Source organism: Tachysurus fulvidraco, chromosome 26 (assembly GCF_022655615.1).
Source record: "Tachysurus fulvidraco isolate hzauxx_2018 chromosome 26, HZAU_PFXX_2.0, whole genome shotgun sequence".
NCBI lineage: Eukaryota > Metazoa > Chordata > Actinopteri > Siluriformes > Bagridae > Tachysurus > Tachysurus fulvidraco.
In genome coordinates, this window is record NC_062543.1 from 14432054 (window position 1) to 14447053 (window position 15000).

The 15000-nt window shown below is 40.9% G+C and overlaps 3 protein-coding genes across 11 annotated transcripts in view; 2 read left to right on the forward strand and 1 right to left on the reverse strand.

Moving 5' to 3' along the window:
- Positions 1-15000, reverse strand: part of LOC113636638 (WD repeat-containing protein 87-like) — an 873260-nt gene that overhangs the window by 431752 nt on the left and 426508 nt on the right. The window lies entirely within an intron of this gene.
- The window catches only part of LOC113650946 (kinectin-like), a 683852-nt gene that overhangs the window by 277752 nt on the left and 391100 nt on the right, over positions 1-15000 (forward strand). The window lies entirely within an intron of this gene.
- The window catches only part of klhl13 (kelch-like family member 13), a 38652-nt gene continuing 25239 nt past the window's right edge, over positions 1588-15000 (forward strand). Inside the window, exons 1-2 of one of the 6 annotated variants that reach the window (XM_047809409.1) lie at positions 1588-1743; positions 9124-9215. In XM_047809409.1, the coding sequence (XP_047665365.1) occupies positions 9151-9215 (65 nt within the window). In that variant the 5' untranslated portion in view covers positions 1588-1743; positions 9124-9150. Of the gene's footprint in view, positions 1744-9048; positions 9216-14345; positions 14810-15000 lie in introns of those variants that run through there. The other 5 variants (XM_047809410.1, XM_027159516.2, XM_047809407.1 and 2 more) reach the window with 5 other exon arrangements.

A 15000-nucleotide genomic window follows, 5' to 3' on the forward strand; every position in this document is an offset into this window, starting at 1 on the left:
GGAAAGGGTCGATTGTAAAATCAATGAACTTGTAACAGGAAAAACTTAGCAAAAAAAAAATCTGGCAAAAATCCTATATTACAATGATTTGATTCAATGCTCCTCTCCACAGAAATCTTTAGTAAAAGGAAAAAGGCATTTAAATAATAAATGTTAACAAATTGTTATGGGGAAACTCTGCTTCATACCAACCCTGCTGTTGAAAATATTCATATTAAAGCATTATCCCCAGTGCTTTAATTCAATTCAATTCAAATTTATTTGTATATCGCTTTTAACAATTTACATAGTCTCAAAGCAGCTTTACAAGAACATAAATATAGAACAAAAGGTTATTATAAAGAATAATATAAATATTAATATAATACAAACTTCGAGATTAATATTAGATATATTTAAACGTCTTTGTATTAATCCAAAATGATTAGTGGAGATGTGTTTACTCATTAATAAGGTAAGATTTGTGGAACAATAGGTCTAATGTTTAAATGGGTGGAGTTCAATAACATTAAAAATGACTTATTTACTCACTAAACCCAGCCCTATTCCCAGCTCTCTTCACAAAGCTCAGCCTAAAATCTACACTGGTACAAGTTGAGTTACTTAGAATGGACTGTCATGACACTTTACAACAAGCTAAAAGTCTATAAACATAACCTTCTCCTCATAATGCATGATAATTAATGAGAGTGTGAATGAATGTTGGGGACATGTCTATAAAATTACTGACAAAACTAAAGCCAGAGCCTTAGGTACTAGTACAAAATATGTGTAGTTTATAAGTATGAGATAGAGCGTTTTTGTATTTAGCTCCCAAACTTTGGAACAGTCTTCCTGATAATGTTCGGGGCTCAGACACACTCTTCTAGTTTAAATGTAGATGAAATACTCATCTCTTTAGTCAGGCGTTCACATAATACATCCCATAATATTGTACTCTATTACATCAGACCAAATGCACATCATCATCTAGTGGAAGAGGTTTTTGGACCTCCACTGAGACGAGGCCGACCCTGTGAGGATCCTGAGGTATCTAGAGATCTACCGGCTCCAGTTGGACTCTGCGATACTAAAGAGGAGATGTGAACTCCATGCGATCTTTTGCATCAATACACATTTATCAGACTGTATATTTATAATCACACCCTCCAGTGTCACCCATATGAGGATGAGGTTCCTCTTTGAGTCCGGTTCCTCTCAAGGTTCCTTCCTTCACCATCTAAGGGAGTTTTTCCTCCCCACAGTCACCTGAGTCACTTCAGACTTGCTCATTGGGGATAAATACATACACATTTAATTATATCTAATATTAATCTTGAATTTTTGTATTATATTAATATTTATATTATTCTTTATATTAACCTTTCGTTCTTATGTTTATGTTCTTGTAAAGCTGCTTTGAGACTATATCGATTGTAAAAAAGCGCTATACAAATACATTCGAATTGAATTCGAATTAAATTGAATGTATACGATGTTGACTTCTGCACCTTTACCTGTTATAATCATATTATTCATGTGGCGCTTGTTGAATCAACCAATCGCAACTTCTTCTGGCAGCGGAAGTTTTGAGCGGCTGATTTTGATCGACAGCGGACTGAGCCAATCGGCGTCGTGCGCAGCGCGACTCCCTGAACGCCGCCAGCCAATGCGAATAAAGAGGGTGTGTCCGACTGAGCTCCATGAGTGGAGTAGATCTGAGGGGTTTAAGAAGAAAACAAGGGCAAAACCCAGTCGCTAGAGGTAAAGATTTCCCGTTTATTAAAAGTTCTAAGTGTTTTATTCGAACCTGGCAGAGGTTTATTCGAGCACTGAAGCGTCCTGTGTTGGTTCAGTGGCAGTGTAGCTTGTGCTAATGTGCTGTGAAGCTAAATGGACTCATGATAGTAACCGAGCTGTTTGTTTTGTTTTGTTTTTTTTTGTTTATTATGTTTAATTTACTTTATCTTCAACCTTAAATCTCTAATCTGACCAAAAGTCATCCGTTTTAACATCAACAAGGCTGCTGTTATTAATTCGAAGGGGTTTTTAAACACACACACATACACACACACATACACACACACACGTCCCTGTGCTTATTGTGTGTGACTTGATCCTGTTAGCTTAGCATGCTAACTTTAAGAAGTTGGGTATGAAAGTGTAAAAAAAAAAAAAACACACGTCGAGGGAACGGTGACGTCAGTGGCGTCAGACTTTTAAAGCCGTGAATAAAACGTGAATACACTTTGTTCTGGATTTCAGACGTCATCAGGAGAACTATTGTTTTGTAGATCCTGTTATAATCCTGGGATAAGAAGACATCTATTAGATCTTAAACTCCACACAACACACCAGGCGAACGTGTCTCGAACATCTGTAATTATTCCTGTCCTGATGGTAGATTTGTGTGTTTAAAGGCGATACAGTATATTGTCTTGTGTTGTGTTGTGTGTATGCAGTCATGATGATGACACGTTGCACTGAAAAGCAAAACCTTCAATCCGTTACTCTGAAGCTGCTCGATCTCTTCAGTGGGTGGATGTCGATCGCCTGTGTACTCGTTCCTCCATCCGCCGATCAGAGAGAAAGAGACAGAAAGGCCGTTTATAGCTGCTAGGATAAGCGAGTCGACTCTTACGGTTCGCCTGAAAGTTCTGACTCGAAGAGCCGATTCATTCGCCACATCTCGTAAAGGTTCTAGACAACTTGTACCCATAAGTTTAATATCTTTGTTTATATGCATGCTACTCTTGCGTGTAGGGCTGAGGTTTGCTTTCTTTCTGTGACAAAATCAATTTACTCAGGGTTAAAGGAGCAGTATTCGATTTCTTATGATTCTTTGTTTGTGTACGCGAGTCCGAGTGGAAATGTCACGCCCGCTCATCCCAGACGAGGGCAAAACTTGAGCACGGCAATAAGAATCAAGAATCAAGAGGACGATTTCTTCCTGTGTTTTTGTGTCTGCTTCTCTTTCTCCCAGTTTCTGTGTAACATCACGTACGTGAGTCATAAGTCACAGTGTCGTATGATGGACAGCCGTGGTGATTATTTTCATTAGAAAGCAGAATTTTAGACATCAAACGCGCTTCAGCGTCGATCTCTCGGACGATCTAGTGAACCTGACATTTAGGCTTTTTCTTCTTCTTTACTTTGGATCCTCGATAACAAACCGGTACAAACTCACTGGAAGTAATTCACAAAATTTCTGCACATTTTATTCGTTCTTTAATTATTTTTTTCTGAAAACAAATATGTTTAAATATATAAAAAGTAATAATAATATAATAAATAGATATATTACTATTTTATAACACTACTATTTTTCTGGGAAATAAAAAAAAAATCCTTTTAGCAAACGTACAAATTTAAACGAAGCAGCGAAGAACACGTGACTCTTGTCCTCTGTGGCACTTCAGTGAATTACAGAAGTAATAAATCTAAATATAAAAGCCTCGTCACCGAAGCTTGACGATATTTTAAAGCATCCACGATGATAATATTGTGTGCGGTAAATATATCGGCGGTATAAATAAAGAGTATGGCGTGTATATTTTGAGCGTGACAACGTCGTAACCCTGAAATCTAAAAGCGAGCTGTTCTGCCCAGAGCCGTCCGTCATGTCTGCGATGCCACTCGATCCTCCTGGACGATTGGGAGTCCGAAACATAACACACCATCGTCCACAGAAGCTTTTTTCCCCTCATCCCTGCTTTCAAATATAAGTCATTAATCTACTAAAAGAGCTTTTGTGCTCTCTCTCTGTCTCTCTCTCTCTCTCTCTCTCTCTCTCTCTCGGACCGGACGCAAGAGGAGATCTGATTGAATTAGAAACGTGTTGAAAATGGAGGACTACTTAACGTCATATTGATTTTTATCTTTTTTTTTTTATCTATTCAGACTCTGGCGGTTGAGCGTCTAAAGCATTTATCGGTGCATGAAAGAAAAGTTTTAAGAGAGCATGAAATTTTAAATTGAATTAAAACGTCACATAGTAACATGCCGAGGTTTTTTTTTTTTTTTTTAGAGGAGTGGCATAATTTATTACAGACAGCATCATATCGCACGTCTCTAATTAGACTCATCGGATATCTAGCGTTATTAAAAGCCTCTCTTCCTCTCTTATTTTTCACCGCTTATGTAATCCGCACCGTGGTAGTTGCCATGGGAGTGAGACTGCTTCCACCCACCCTAACCGGTGCTAAACGCAGGCCCTTGTCAACTCGTCGTCTGCTCCTCAAACGTGGCATCTGGTGCCGTGACCCGGCACACGTGCCCGTGTCCATCAGCGAGTGTGTTGCTGGGGAGAATCAGATAGTGCTGAAAGAGGACATGGAGGCATGCAGGGTGAAGCCGAGCTAAAGCATTTGCCTGCTTGGTGACTCGGGCTACAGGGATTGTCTTCCCGGTTTGTGGGAATTAAATCCTCAGCATTTGTTGTTTATAACTTTTAAAAAAAAAAAAAAAGCATTTAAAAAATTTGGCAGAAGTGGCTGCAGTGATCGTTTGACGCAAAGCAGAGTCGCGTCTCGTTTTTAGTCCGATTTTTCTTTTCCCCCTACACTTCTGAAGGAAATGTTGATATTCACAAATTTTACCAAACAAATATTTTTTATCTGACAGTTGTAGGACGTTTCCGAATTAACCGAATCGATCGTGTTCGGCGTCCGGTAGCTACACAGACAGCTAACGAACTGAGCTCGGAACCTGCCCTTGTGGTTCCTGGTGTCTGGCTTTAGAATGTCGTCTTTTAGTCGGAGGACCAATTATATTTTGTGAAATCGGATAAATGTTATAAATATCATTATATAAATATCTAAGTTGATAGATTGGATTGATTTTGATTTGAAGTCATATGGTATCATAGTGTGTGGTAGCATAGTGGTTTAAGGTGTTGGGATACCAATCGGAAGGTCGCGAGTTCGATTCCTACGTCCACCAGGTTCGCACTGTCGGGCCCCTGAGCAAGGCCCTTAACCCTCAATTGCTCAGTTGTATGAAAAATGAGAGAGAAATGGAAGTCGCTAAATGTTGTAAATGTAAAATATAAAATGCTGTAAATGTAAAATATAAAATACTGAACTTCCTGTGAGATTCCAGCTTCGTCGTCTTCCCGACATCCACACACTCGTTATTAATTAATACCGAAACACCTGGCATCCGTGCTCACAAGAGCTATATTTTTAAATGTTCGTTCTGTGACGTACTCGCCAACATATACTCCAGATGAGTCAACAGTGTACATCATAAATCAAGAGGATGGATAGGAATGATGACATCTCGGTATCGACTTTTGTATCGAACGTGACAGCAGCGACGTCCATCATGTGACTCATAACCCATTCAGAAGAACCTACACTCTTTGGTTTAGGCATGGAACAAACAACAAACAACAAAAAACATGTTAAGACCTGGAGTTTGTGTCACCAGTTAACGATCTTCGTTTCGGTCTGAACTCATTAAGCCATCCGACCGCGAGTTGAGGACCGAGTGTGAATAAGCGAACGTGAATAGAGCGCTCCTTCTTTTCTGTTCATAAAGGCAGATATCTGAAGTATGAGGGTGTGTGTGCACAGACCATGTGTGTTTTACATGCTTGTGGTCCAGCTAGTCTATCCAGTATTCGTCACCAATAAACAAGCCGCGACTGATCACTAACTACTGTAGCGTCCTTTCAAGGATTTCTTCCTATCAACTGTTCACTATTCTCGGATCTTATTCAGTCTCTCTTCGGAGAGGCAGAAGTCCGGCCAAACGAGACCCCGTCTGTAAACGTGTAAAGTGTATCATGATATAAGACCTCAGATGCTTAAGATAAGAAGTTTTTTTTTGGGTTCAGCACGATCAGCGCAAGCGTCAGACACGTGTTATCGTTTTGGTTATCGTTAAGTTTTATAACCTCGAACCACAAAAGGTCTTAATATAGAGTCGTTAGTTTGTCGTGTAGCTTGTCAACGTCGTACAGCGGTTCCTCGTCTCAGCGTCAGACGTCTTTTCGCTTAGCCGAATTTGGATATTCGAAAAAACGTACTGCTTTATTTGTAAGTGAAACGGCAAATTTGGGTCTTAGGGGTTTTAGCTAATGTGGTTTTGTTAGATTTGGGAAAAGTGGGCTTTTCAGAACAAAGAAAGATACGATGGGCTTCAGCTGTTCGACGGAGGGTTTCTCGCCTTCTGCTACATCACCGATACCGTGGACAAGATCGTGTTTATACTGGAGATAGAATCGAAGATGCAAATGAGCGAGGCCGTGTTTATTCCAGCCAATTTGTTTATCTGGAAACGGAGCTGGTGATAGGAAGTCCAAGTAAAACGTTAGTACAAGACCTCATGACTATCTCAAACAAGTCATGGGGTCGATTGTGGTAAAACAATAAAAAAAAATGTTTTTCTTGTAATCTGACTTCCCAGTGTGGCTATAAACACTTCTACGCAAGATTTGACGCATGACTCGAGCTTTTCAGAGCAGGATGTTGTCACTGAAATGGCAGGAAAGCAACAGGACCTCGTTTATTTGCCAATGGGATAGACGTGAAGTACGTGGTTGGTTGGTGGTGAACAAATGGTGATCAAGTTCATGGTTCGTGGCCACCGTTGGTAGCAAAAAGTACCAAACTCACAAGCCAGGTCTTGTTTATTTAGGATTTGAGACTCGACTGACTCGAGTCAGTTCTTATACAGGCTTTGATTTTCCCCTGGTGACGCTATTTAGAACTTGACCTGCACTCGAGTACAAGCATAGACCTACATGTGAGCTTGAGATGATATGATACCCTCGACTCCTTCTCGAGAAATGCCGATTCGAGACTTGACCCTCAATAGGGCAAGTCAGTAGGTCCAGCAACACACATTACCTCGCTGGCACATTCTAAGCAACCGCTTCCTATTCGTTCCTGAACCGGTATCGTTTTACCGTCGTCTGACCGGAGACACGGATTATAAATAAAACAACTTATAACTGTCCATAAACACCTCTCTAAATTATAGGTCATCACCAGGCTTCCAAAGGGTCAGGGGTCAGGGTCAAAAAAAAGACAACAGAACCTAATAGTGGGCAAGTGCTTAGGGGCTTTTTTTTACACCTGGTCACTTCATGCGTTTTCTGTGACCCGATAGCTATCCGATGGTAAAGAGACCAGGTCTAAATGCCCTCCGAAACGGTTTCGAGACGGATATAAATCCGATGGTACAAACCCCTTCAGGAGATGGTCTGGGACGCATTTCAGATGAAACTGGACAGGTGTAAATGAATGTGGTTGTTCAAGCCACATACGTCAGCGCTATACTTCTCCCAAACGGAACTAAGTCATTCGCAAACGACGAAACCACATACACCAAAGCGAGTTCCATTTCAGTTACCCCGGAAATGAGGTAGAATATATTTGCATTTTGGGCGGGAGCAGAAAGATGGGATCGATATCCGATTCGCCGAGACGCAGTTATGTAGCCTAATGTGAATGGAACAGTTTTAACAAATCAGATACAGTAACTATTGGATCAGAGACAACACACGAAGTGACCAGGTGTAAAAAGGCCCTTAATTCAGGGGCATCACAAGACAGATGTTTGAATACGGAATTAGAAAATCGCAAATTTTAGATCTATTCCGATTTGAAAACATGGTTTTCCAAAACGAATAAAATGTGAAGATCTTAACCGTGATATTTAAAGCTTCTTTCACACTTGGAACCTGGAACCTTATGGTCAGGTCCATTTCTGTCGCTTTGCATCTTTCACATTTGCCTCCTTCAAACCAGCTTTTAGCCTTTGTTATGAACTTGCCATGAAAAATACCAGATCAGTAAAACTGGTAGAATTTAAATCTCCAACACAACTGTAACTGAGGCCAAGTTTCAGCGAGGTCACTTGGCATGGGGTGGTGGTGGTGGTGGTGGTGGTGATGATGATGTAATCCACGTTTAGTGCTTTTCTGCCACACAATCACTACAGATTTGTCGGATTCTCTCCTTCCGAAACATTCCTTTCCCCTTTTTTGTCTTTTCATGGTGAACCCTGCTCGTGTAACCCAGCAGGGTGTTTGGTCTCCCAGATGGCACACAACGCCCCAAAATATGAGCAGCATATTATTAATAGATGTGCCATATGTTATCCAGGGTTCCCAAATAAGCCGAGACGGAAAGGGAAAGATATCATTGAGAAGGAACGGTGAAGTCATGAGTGTCAATGAAACTAATTTATAATATATTTATATATAATGCAATGTGTGAAAAGTGGTTGGGCTTGTAAGGGGTTTTTATTTATTTATTTTATTTATTTTTGTTTGTTTGTTTTATTTTTTTATTTATTGAGCTCACTCTTGCAACAAAAGCACTTGTACCCTGTTGTAAGACCATTGAACTCACTGCTCGGTACAGAAAAAAGACGACTCAAATTATGCCGGGGAAATTCGTTTTACTTCTTTTAAATTTGTTAAAATAAATATTAGTTTATTTATATATATATATTTTTTTTTTTTCAAAATTAAATTTGTATTAAATTTGTTTGAGAAGAAAATGTGGTAGCCTAGTAGTTAATGTGTTGGGCTACTAATCGGAAGGTTGTGAGTTCGATCCCAGGTCCACCAAGCTGCCACTGTTGGGCCCCTGAGCAAGGCCCTTAACCCTCAATTGCTCAGCTGTATAAAAAATAAAAGAGAGAGATAATGTAAGTCGCTCTGGATATAAGGGCGTCTAAGGATATAAGCTATAAATGTAAAATAACTCCTGATCTCAGTAATGCTTTTTCCTCCTGGGTTCTGATTGGCTTTGTCTCCTGCCAATCAATGTGTTTATATATATATATATATATATATATATATATATATATATATATATATATATATATATATATATATATATATATATATATATTTTTTGTGCCTGAAGCCTGGTGTATCCGCGCTGGTGTGTGATGTTCATCACCACTGACTTGTGTATTCAGTATAAATGAATTTAATAGGATTGTGGCAAATTTTATTTGATTCACGAACTGTAGATCCAAGCTAACAGAAGTGTAGCTGTAATTGGAGTGAGTGTGTGTGTGTGTGTGTGTGTCGGGGTTCTGTGGCAGGAAAGATGCCTGAACGTGAAGGACTAGCACATGATTAGCTGTTCTTCCACACCCTCATTAGTGTTTCTGTTGCAGAGGTGCGCTGTGGTTGAGTGCGCGGGAATGGACTACCCTGTGCATCGAGGGGACACCATGGCCTTGGGGCTGCACGACAGGTACTGTTCAATGTATGTCACTTTTCTCTCTCACCGTCTCTTGATCTTAATCTACATTACGAATTTCAGCCTGATTTTTGTAGACTAAAATCCTGCTCGTAAAACGAATTCTCAGGATGCTAGTGACGAGTAGGCATATAGAATTTTCCATTTCAAATTAAAGACGCGGTGCACGATGTTTGAAAGCCAATGTTGACATTTGAAATCACCTAAACAAACACGCCCCTAACCCCAATGGGTGATTTGATAACTCCGCCCCACACATACATACGTAACCCGGGCAACTATTTTGGCAGAACCTGCTGGGGCAGCTGACCAAGGGGGTATTTTTATCAACGAGTAATACTATGGTTATGCAAATGTTTTTTTGTAGTACTGTGTGTAGTAGCGTGAAACGTTTAGCTTCGTTTCACGCGGAAGACGACGTTCGACACCTAGATCCCGAGGCAGAGGTAACGGCAGAGGGCTAATATCACACATGCGCACTGAACACACACTCCGCCACTTTCTGCTCATCAGCTGCACGTTTGTTTAGTTAGTCGGCCCGACTCCGTTTTCTGAAGCGTTTCTCAAACAACGTGCACCGCACCTTTAAAAGAACATTTCTGACCAAAGTAGTTTCCCGGAGTAACATAAACACAAAGATCTGTCGATATATCGTCACGGGTCTATCGTAAGCGAATCTTTATCGCTCTTATTTTCTGGCTGATTGTTAGCATTTTTTTCTTTCACCCAAGTTTAGACGGAAAATAATATTAGCTAAATATCTGTTGACCAACGAACATCAAATGATATGGCTGATGCTATCGGTATTAAAAAAGAATTTATGGAATATTTTTAGATTAGAACGACGAATAATACATGTAGCTTTCATTACAGCTGATACTGATCATCAATGTAACAATTACAAATAAAAAAATACATCAGATTGTTATTAATTGTTATTATTAATATATTACATCACTCATTTGATCACGGATGCGGAAGCAAGTAGCGACACGTGAATCGTGACCGATTCAATATACAGCTTTTTAATATTAAATTATAGTATAGAAATCGTGCCTCTGTGTTTCACAAGCACACTTTTGATTCCCGTCAAAAAGGCTGGTTGGGTTTGGGGGGGGGGGTAGTTGGGGTGTAGTGTAAGCAAAGGCGTTTATTTGAACAAGACCCAAGTAAATTGAGGCTCAAAGCGCTGATTACTGTTTATCCATCACAGTGGCTCGAGATGTTCTCCAGTGTAGGATCTGTGTGTGGGTCTTCCTTTTTCTCAAGTGGTGACTCAGACCCTTGAGGGGGATGTGTGTGTGTGTGTGTGTGTGTGTGTGTGTGTGTGTGTGTGTGTGTGTGTGTGTGTGTGTGTGTGTGTGTGTGTTGGATTATTTATATCTAGTAGTTTGTGTGGGGGTGCGTGGGTGCCAGAAGGTTCGGTACGAGCGGACTGATTAAACGGTCACTTAGCCGTTTCTCCTGCAGCTATGAGCTACTCGTTCATAGCACTGGGTACTTTTAAATGGTACTTAAGGTACTTTATGAGCTAAATAATGAGGCGCCCTTAATAACCATGCCATCCTGGTCACCTGAAAGTGATGTCATGACGATGCTTATTACATCCTTTCTGAGTAAAGAAGGTCAGGGGGTGTGGTTTTGTTGACGTCGGCAGGAACCGGCGAACAGGATGGTTCCAATGTTCTAGATCTCTACCTACTTATCATCCGCTAGCCGCAACGCACTGGAAGGCGGCGAGGCGTAAAGATGTGACATTTAGTAAGGTCAGAAAGCTTCTTGGTGTTTAAATGCTAATCTTGTTCATGTTGGCATATTTTGGAGAGTGGACAGCAGCACAGCACGTTCAAAGTATTCTAATAATTAAACAAAAGGCCGTGTCCAGGTTTACAGGGCGCACGAGGAACCAAGAGGCAGAGGGTGACCCCTAACACGATGCTGCTACCACCACCGTGCTTCACCAACCCGGGGTCTCAGCAGTGTTCGTTTCAACTCCAGGCAGTAACATTGAGACATAGAACAGTTCATGGGGTGGGGGAGGGGTGGTGGTGGTGGTGGTGGTGATGGTGAATATTTATGGATGGTGTTTGCTCCCACATCCCTTCTTTTTTTTTCTTCCTTCTCAAAAGTGCTTGCTCAGGCTGAACGAAAGAGTTACTGTCATAACGCAGACGAGTCTCTCTCTCTCTCTCTCTCTCGCTCGCTCTCTGTCTCACGCTCTCTCTCACGCTCTCTCTCTCTTGCTCTCTCGCTTGCTCGCTCACTCTCACATTGCCGAACCGCTTTGAAAATGCTAAATGCAGATTAATAGAGGATTTCCTTTGAGCCCTGCCAAAAATACTCAGCCGGATCAGTCGCCCAAGTTACCGCTTTCCCAACATGTCGACCTGAGCTGCGTTTCTTTGTACGAGGCATGTCCTGATATTCCACTTTCACAAAAATCACTTCTTTTTTTTTTCTTCATGGTTTCTGATATGTAAAAAAAATTACCAGCTTTCCTGCTTCTATCTTGTCACATTTTGACAATTTGTGCCAGTTCTGCAGTTCTCCGGTAGAACATTTTTGTTTATTTATTTATTTATTTATTTTTGCGATAACACTAAAACGAGACGTCATTTGTGTCATCAATGATCTGAACATTTAGCCAAATGGTTCACAAAACAAAATCTACAGTGATTTATTTGTTTTGTATTTATTTTGTATTCTATTTGTTTTTGTTTTCTTTTCTTTCTTCTTCCAGTCTTTTTAACCAAACATGAAATCTTTAGTTTTGTTTATTTGTTAATAAAGATTTTTTTTAAGAACGTATCTTGATCAAACGATGTGAAAACTGTTTAAAAATTTGAACAAAATGTTTTATTTACTTTTTTGTTCAATACTCGATCAGTTGATGTTTAGAAAACATGAAATCTTAAATATTTGTTTGCGAATTTCTTTTTTTTTTGTAGAAATTATAGACTTTGGATTGTAAAAAAATTTTTTGTCAATTTCTAATCAGCTGTAAAATGTGTTATTGACTCAAATCTCGGACAAAATCTGACGCTATTTTGTACAGCATCATTTTTATTGATGATTTTGTATTCGTATACAACATAACGTCTCTTATTATTTTCTTCTTTCACGTCAGCCGCAGACCTTCGCTTTCTCTAACGAGACTCTTTGCCTTTCCTTTGATTTGTCTCCGTGTTTGTTTGGCTCATTTCGTCTGAAGGCTGAGGGCCAACGGGATGCCGGGGTTCAGTCTGCGGCTGCGTGAGAGAAACGCTTAGACGTGTCGTCTGATGCGCCTGCGGGACGAAGCTGTCCGCTTCGATTTCTGTCTCTCACGTGACACTTCGGCGCCTCTTTGTTAGGAACAGAACAGCGACGTCAATTGGTTACAGAATCTCTCAAGCTAAAGTCCGGCAATAACAATTGTGCGTTATCTCACTTTCTCTGTGATGCCTGGTATTATGTTTGACATTTTATTTGCTGTTTAACATAACAGTTCAGACCACTGCACAGTTTCGTATCGAAAATAGGAACAATACTTAAATTAGACTCATTAAAAAAATTAAGGGGGCGTGGCCAAGCACACTACCATGTAGCTGCAAAAAAAGTTTCATTCCAACCTTCATTTGAATAAAAAAAAGCAATATTTATCTTACGAGAAGAATCGTGCACACGGACTTTATTTATAAACATAATTTTTTTTTTATTCGCGAATTCCTTCGGCTAGGCTACACGTACGTAGGAATCGACTTCTGGAGTTTCTGAGCTTTTCCTGCTTCTCCTGGAAGGAGAAATTAAATCCCGAGCAGCCCGTTTACCCGATTTGAAGTCCACGAGTCGGGTCCAGATAAAGAGCAGGTGGCCGCAGTAATGGGGTCTTTTTTAGCGTTACGAATCTTTTTGTGTTTCTCCGCCGTGCCCGCTCTGCTCTTAATTACCCCTAATAATAGACTGCTAGGAATAGACGAGTCTCTCCGCACCACACATTTAGCACTTAATTAAACAGGAGAGGACGGAGCGCCGCGTGAGCCTCCGGGTCCTCAGTGCCTCGTGCATCCAGCAGAGGGTCGAAGCTCGGCGTGCGTCTGGATCTGTGTCTTAGGCAAGTGCGTGCTTCTGTGTTTACGTCTTTTTAAACTGTCTGTAAGTGTATGAATGAAAATGTGACCAGTATATAGTTTATATACTCTATTTTATATAAGTAGTTTATATACAATCTCTCGTGAGCATGGGGCTGCGAATTCAGAGCTCGGTTGTTTGTGCTCGGTGTTTCTGACTTCTGCAGAACATTTGAAGGGTTTTTTTTATATGTATATAAATTCTTCTGAGAGAGAATCCTGACGCATCACGTCACATGCCGTTCACACTCGAAAAACAGCGTCTCTCCTGACGTGCTGTCAGGACTTCGAACAGTAATCGCAGAAACGAGTCCCCACCTCTCTCCCCCCCTCTCGTTCTCTCTCTTCTTTCCTTTCTTTTTTCTTTCTTTCTTTTTTTTTTTTACTTTATTTTGCTCATCTCCCTCTTTCATTGGAAGAGCACTGACCCGGCAGTGGAACGGCTCCGAGGCAGAGCTCGTGTCCTCGTTCGTAGTTTACACTGGGGCAAAGTCTCTCTATCAGGCACTTTGGAGGAAATCTAAATTTTATATATACATCTACATTTATTCGTAGCTGTATATATATACATCTACATTTATTTGTACACAATGGTGCACAAATAAATGGTCAAATCCAGTAGATGATGAGCAACGTCATTTAAATTTTACTATGAACTGGTAACTGTATACTGTACTGGTAAATAAATAAATAAACAGAGAAACAAATATATAAATAAATAAAGGAACTGTTGATTTAAAATAAGCAGCTTTAATATATAGCAACTACATAAAATATTAATAGGGAAGTCATAGCTATCGGTCTGTCTCTCTACATCACTCTCTCTCTCTCTCTTACTCTCAGTATCCCTCACCCTGCCTATCCCTCTCTCTCTCTCTCCCCTCCCTTCCCCTTCCCCCCTCTCTCATTCCTCCCCCTTCCTCTGTCTCCCTCTCTCCTCCTCCCCCTCCCTCTCTCTGCAGTTCGTTCCTCTTCACTCACGGTGCCACTCTTGCACATCTCTCTCGCGCGCATTCGGCTGCAGCGCCGCTTCTCGTTACACCACCGGCGCTCTGTCTCTTTTTTTTTTATGTACAATGGTTTAAAAGATCAGTTTTGTCTTCCTCTTGTGACCGCTGGTGTGTGTGGACTCCCGTTCCTCTGAAGATGCTCGGGTTGTGTGGGATGTGTGTGTCGTCCTGTGTGGATCTACATGCTGCACATTGGGCTAATCACTAGCCGCCTCGCGCAGTAGCGCATCAGGGTACCGACACCGTTTACCTTCTTCCTCCTCCCTCTCCTCCTCCTCGTCCTCTCGGCCCGGGTTCGGTGGGATGGAAGCCCTGGTCGGAAGCTTGTTTGTGGTCCGAGGCTCGTGACACATTCAAAAAATTATTATTTTTTCCCCCAAAAAATGCCGCTGAAATGGAAAAGCGCTTCTCCCGTGAGCTGGAAATTCCCCGTTCCTGTCCTTAAAACCTCCCGGTCCTCTCCGTTATCACCGGCTTACATGTGAGTACCTGCTGTAAACGTGTGTGTGTAAGAGAACTGATTTTGAGTTTAAAACACAAACATTCGCAAGCTGGGGAAAAAAATGTCCGTTCATGCAGTGTTTATATTTTTGGCCTTTACACCATTCACCCTGCTTTTTGTGCCATGTATCCGGTGCTAACTAACGGTGCTGTGGCCCGTCGGTATTGTTT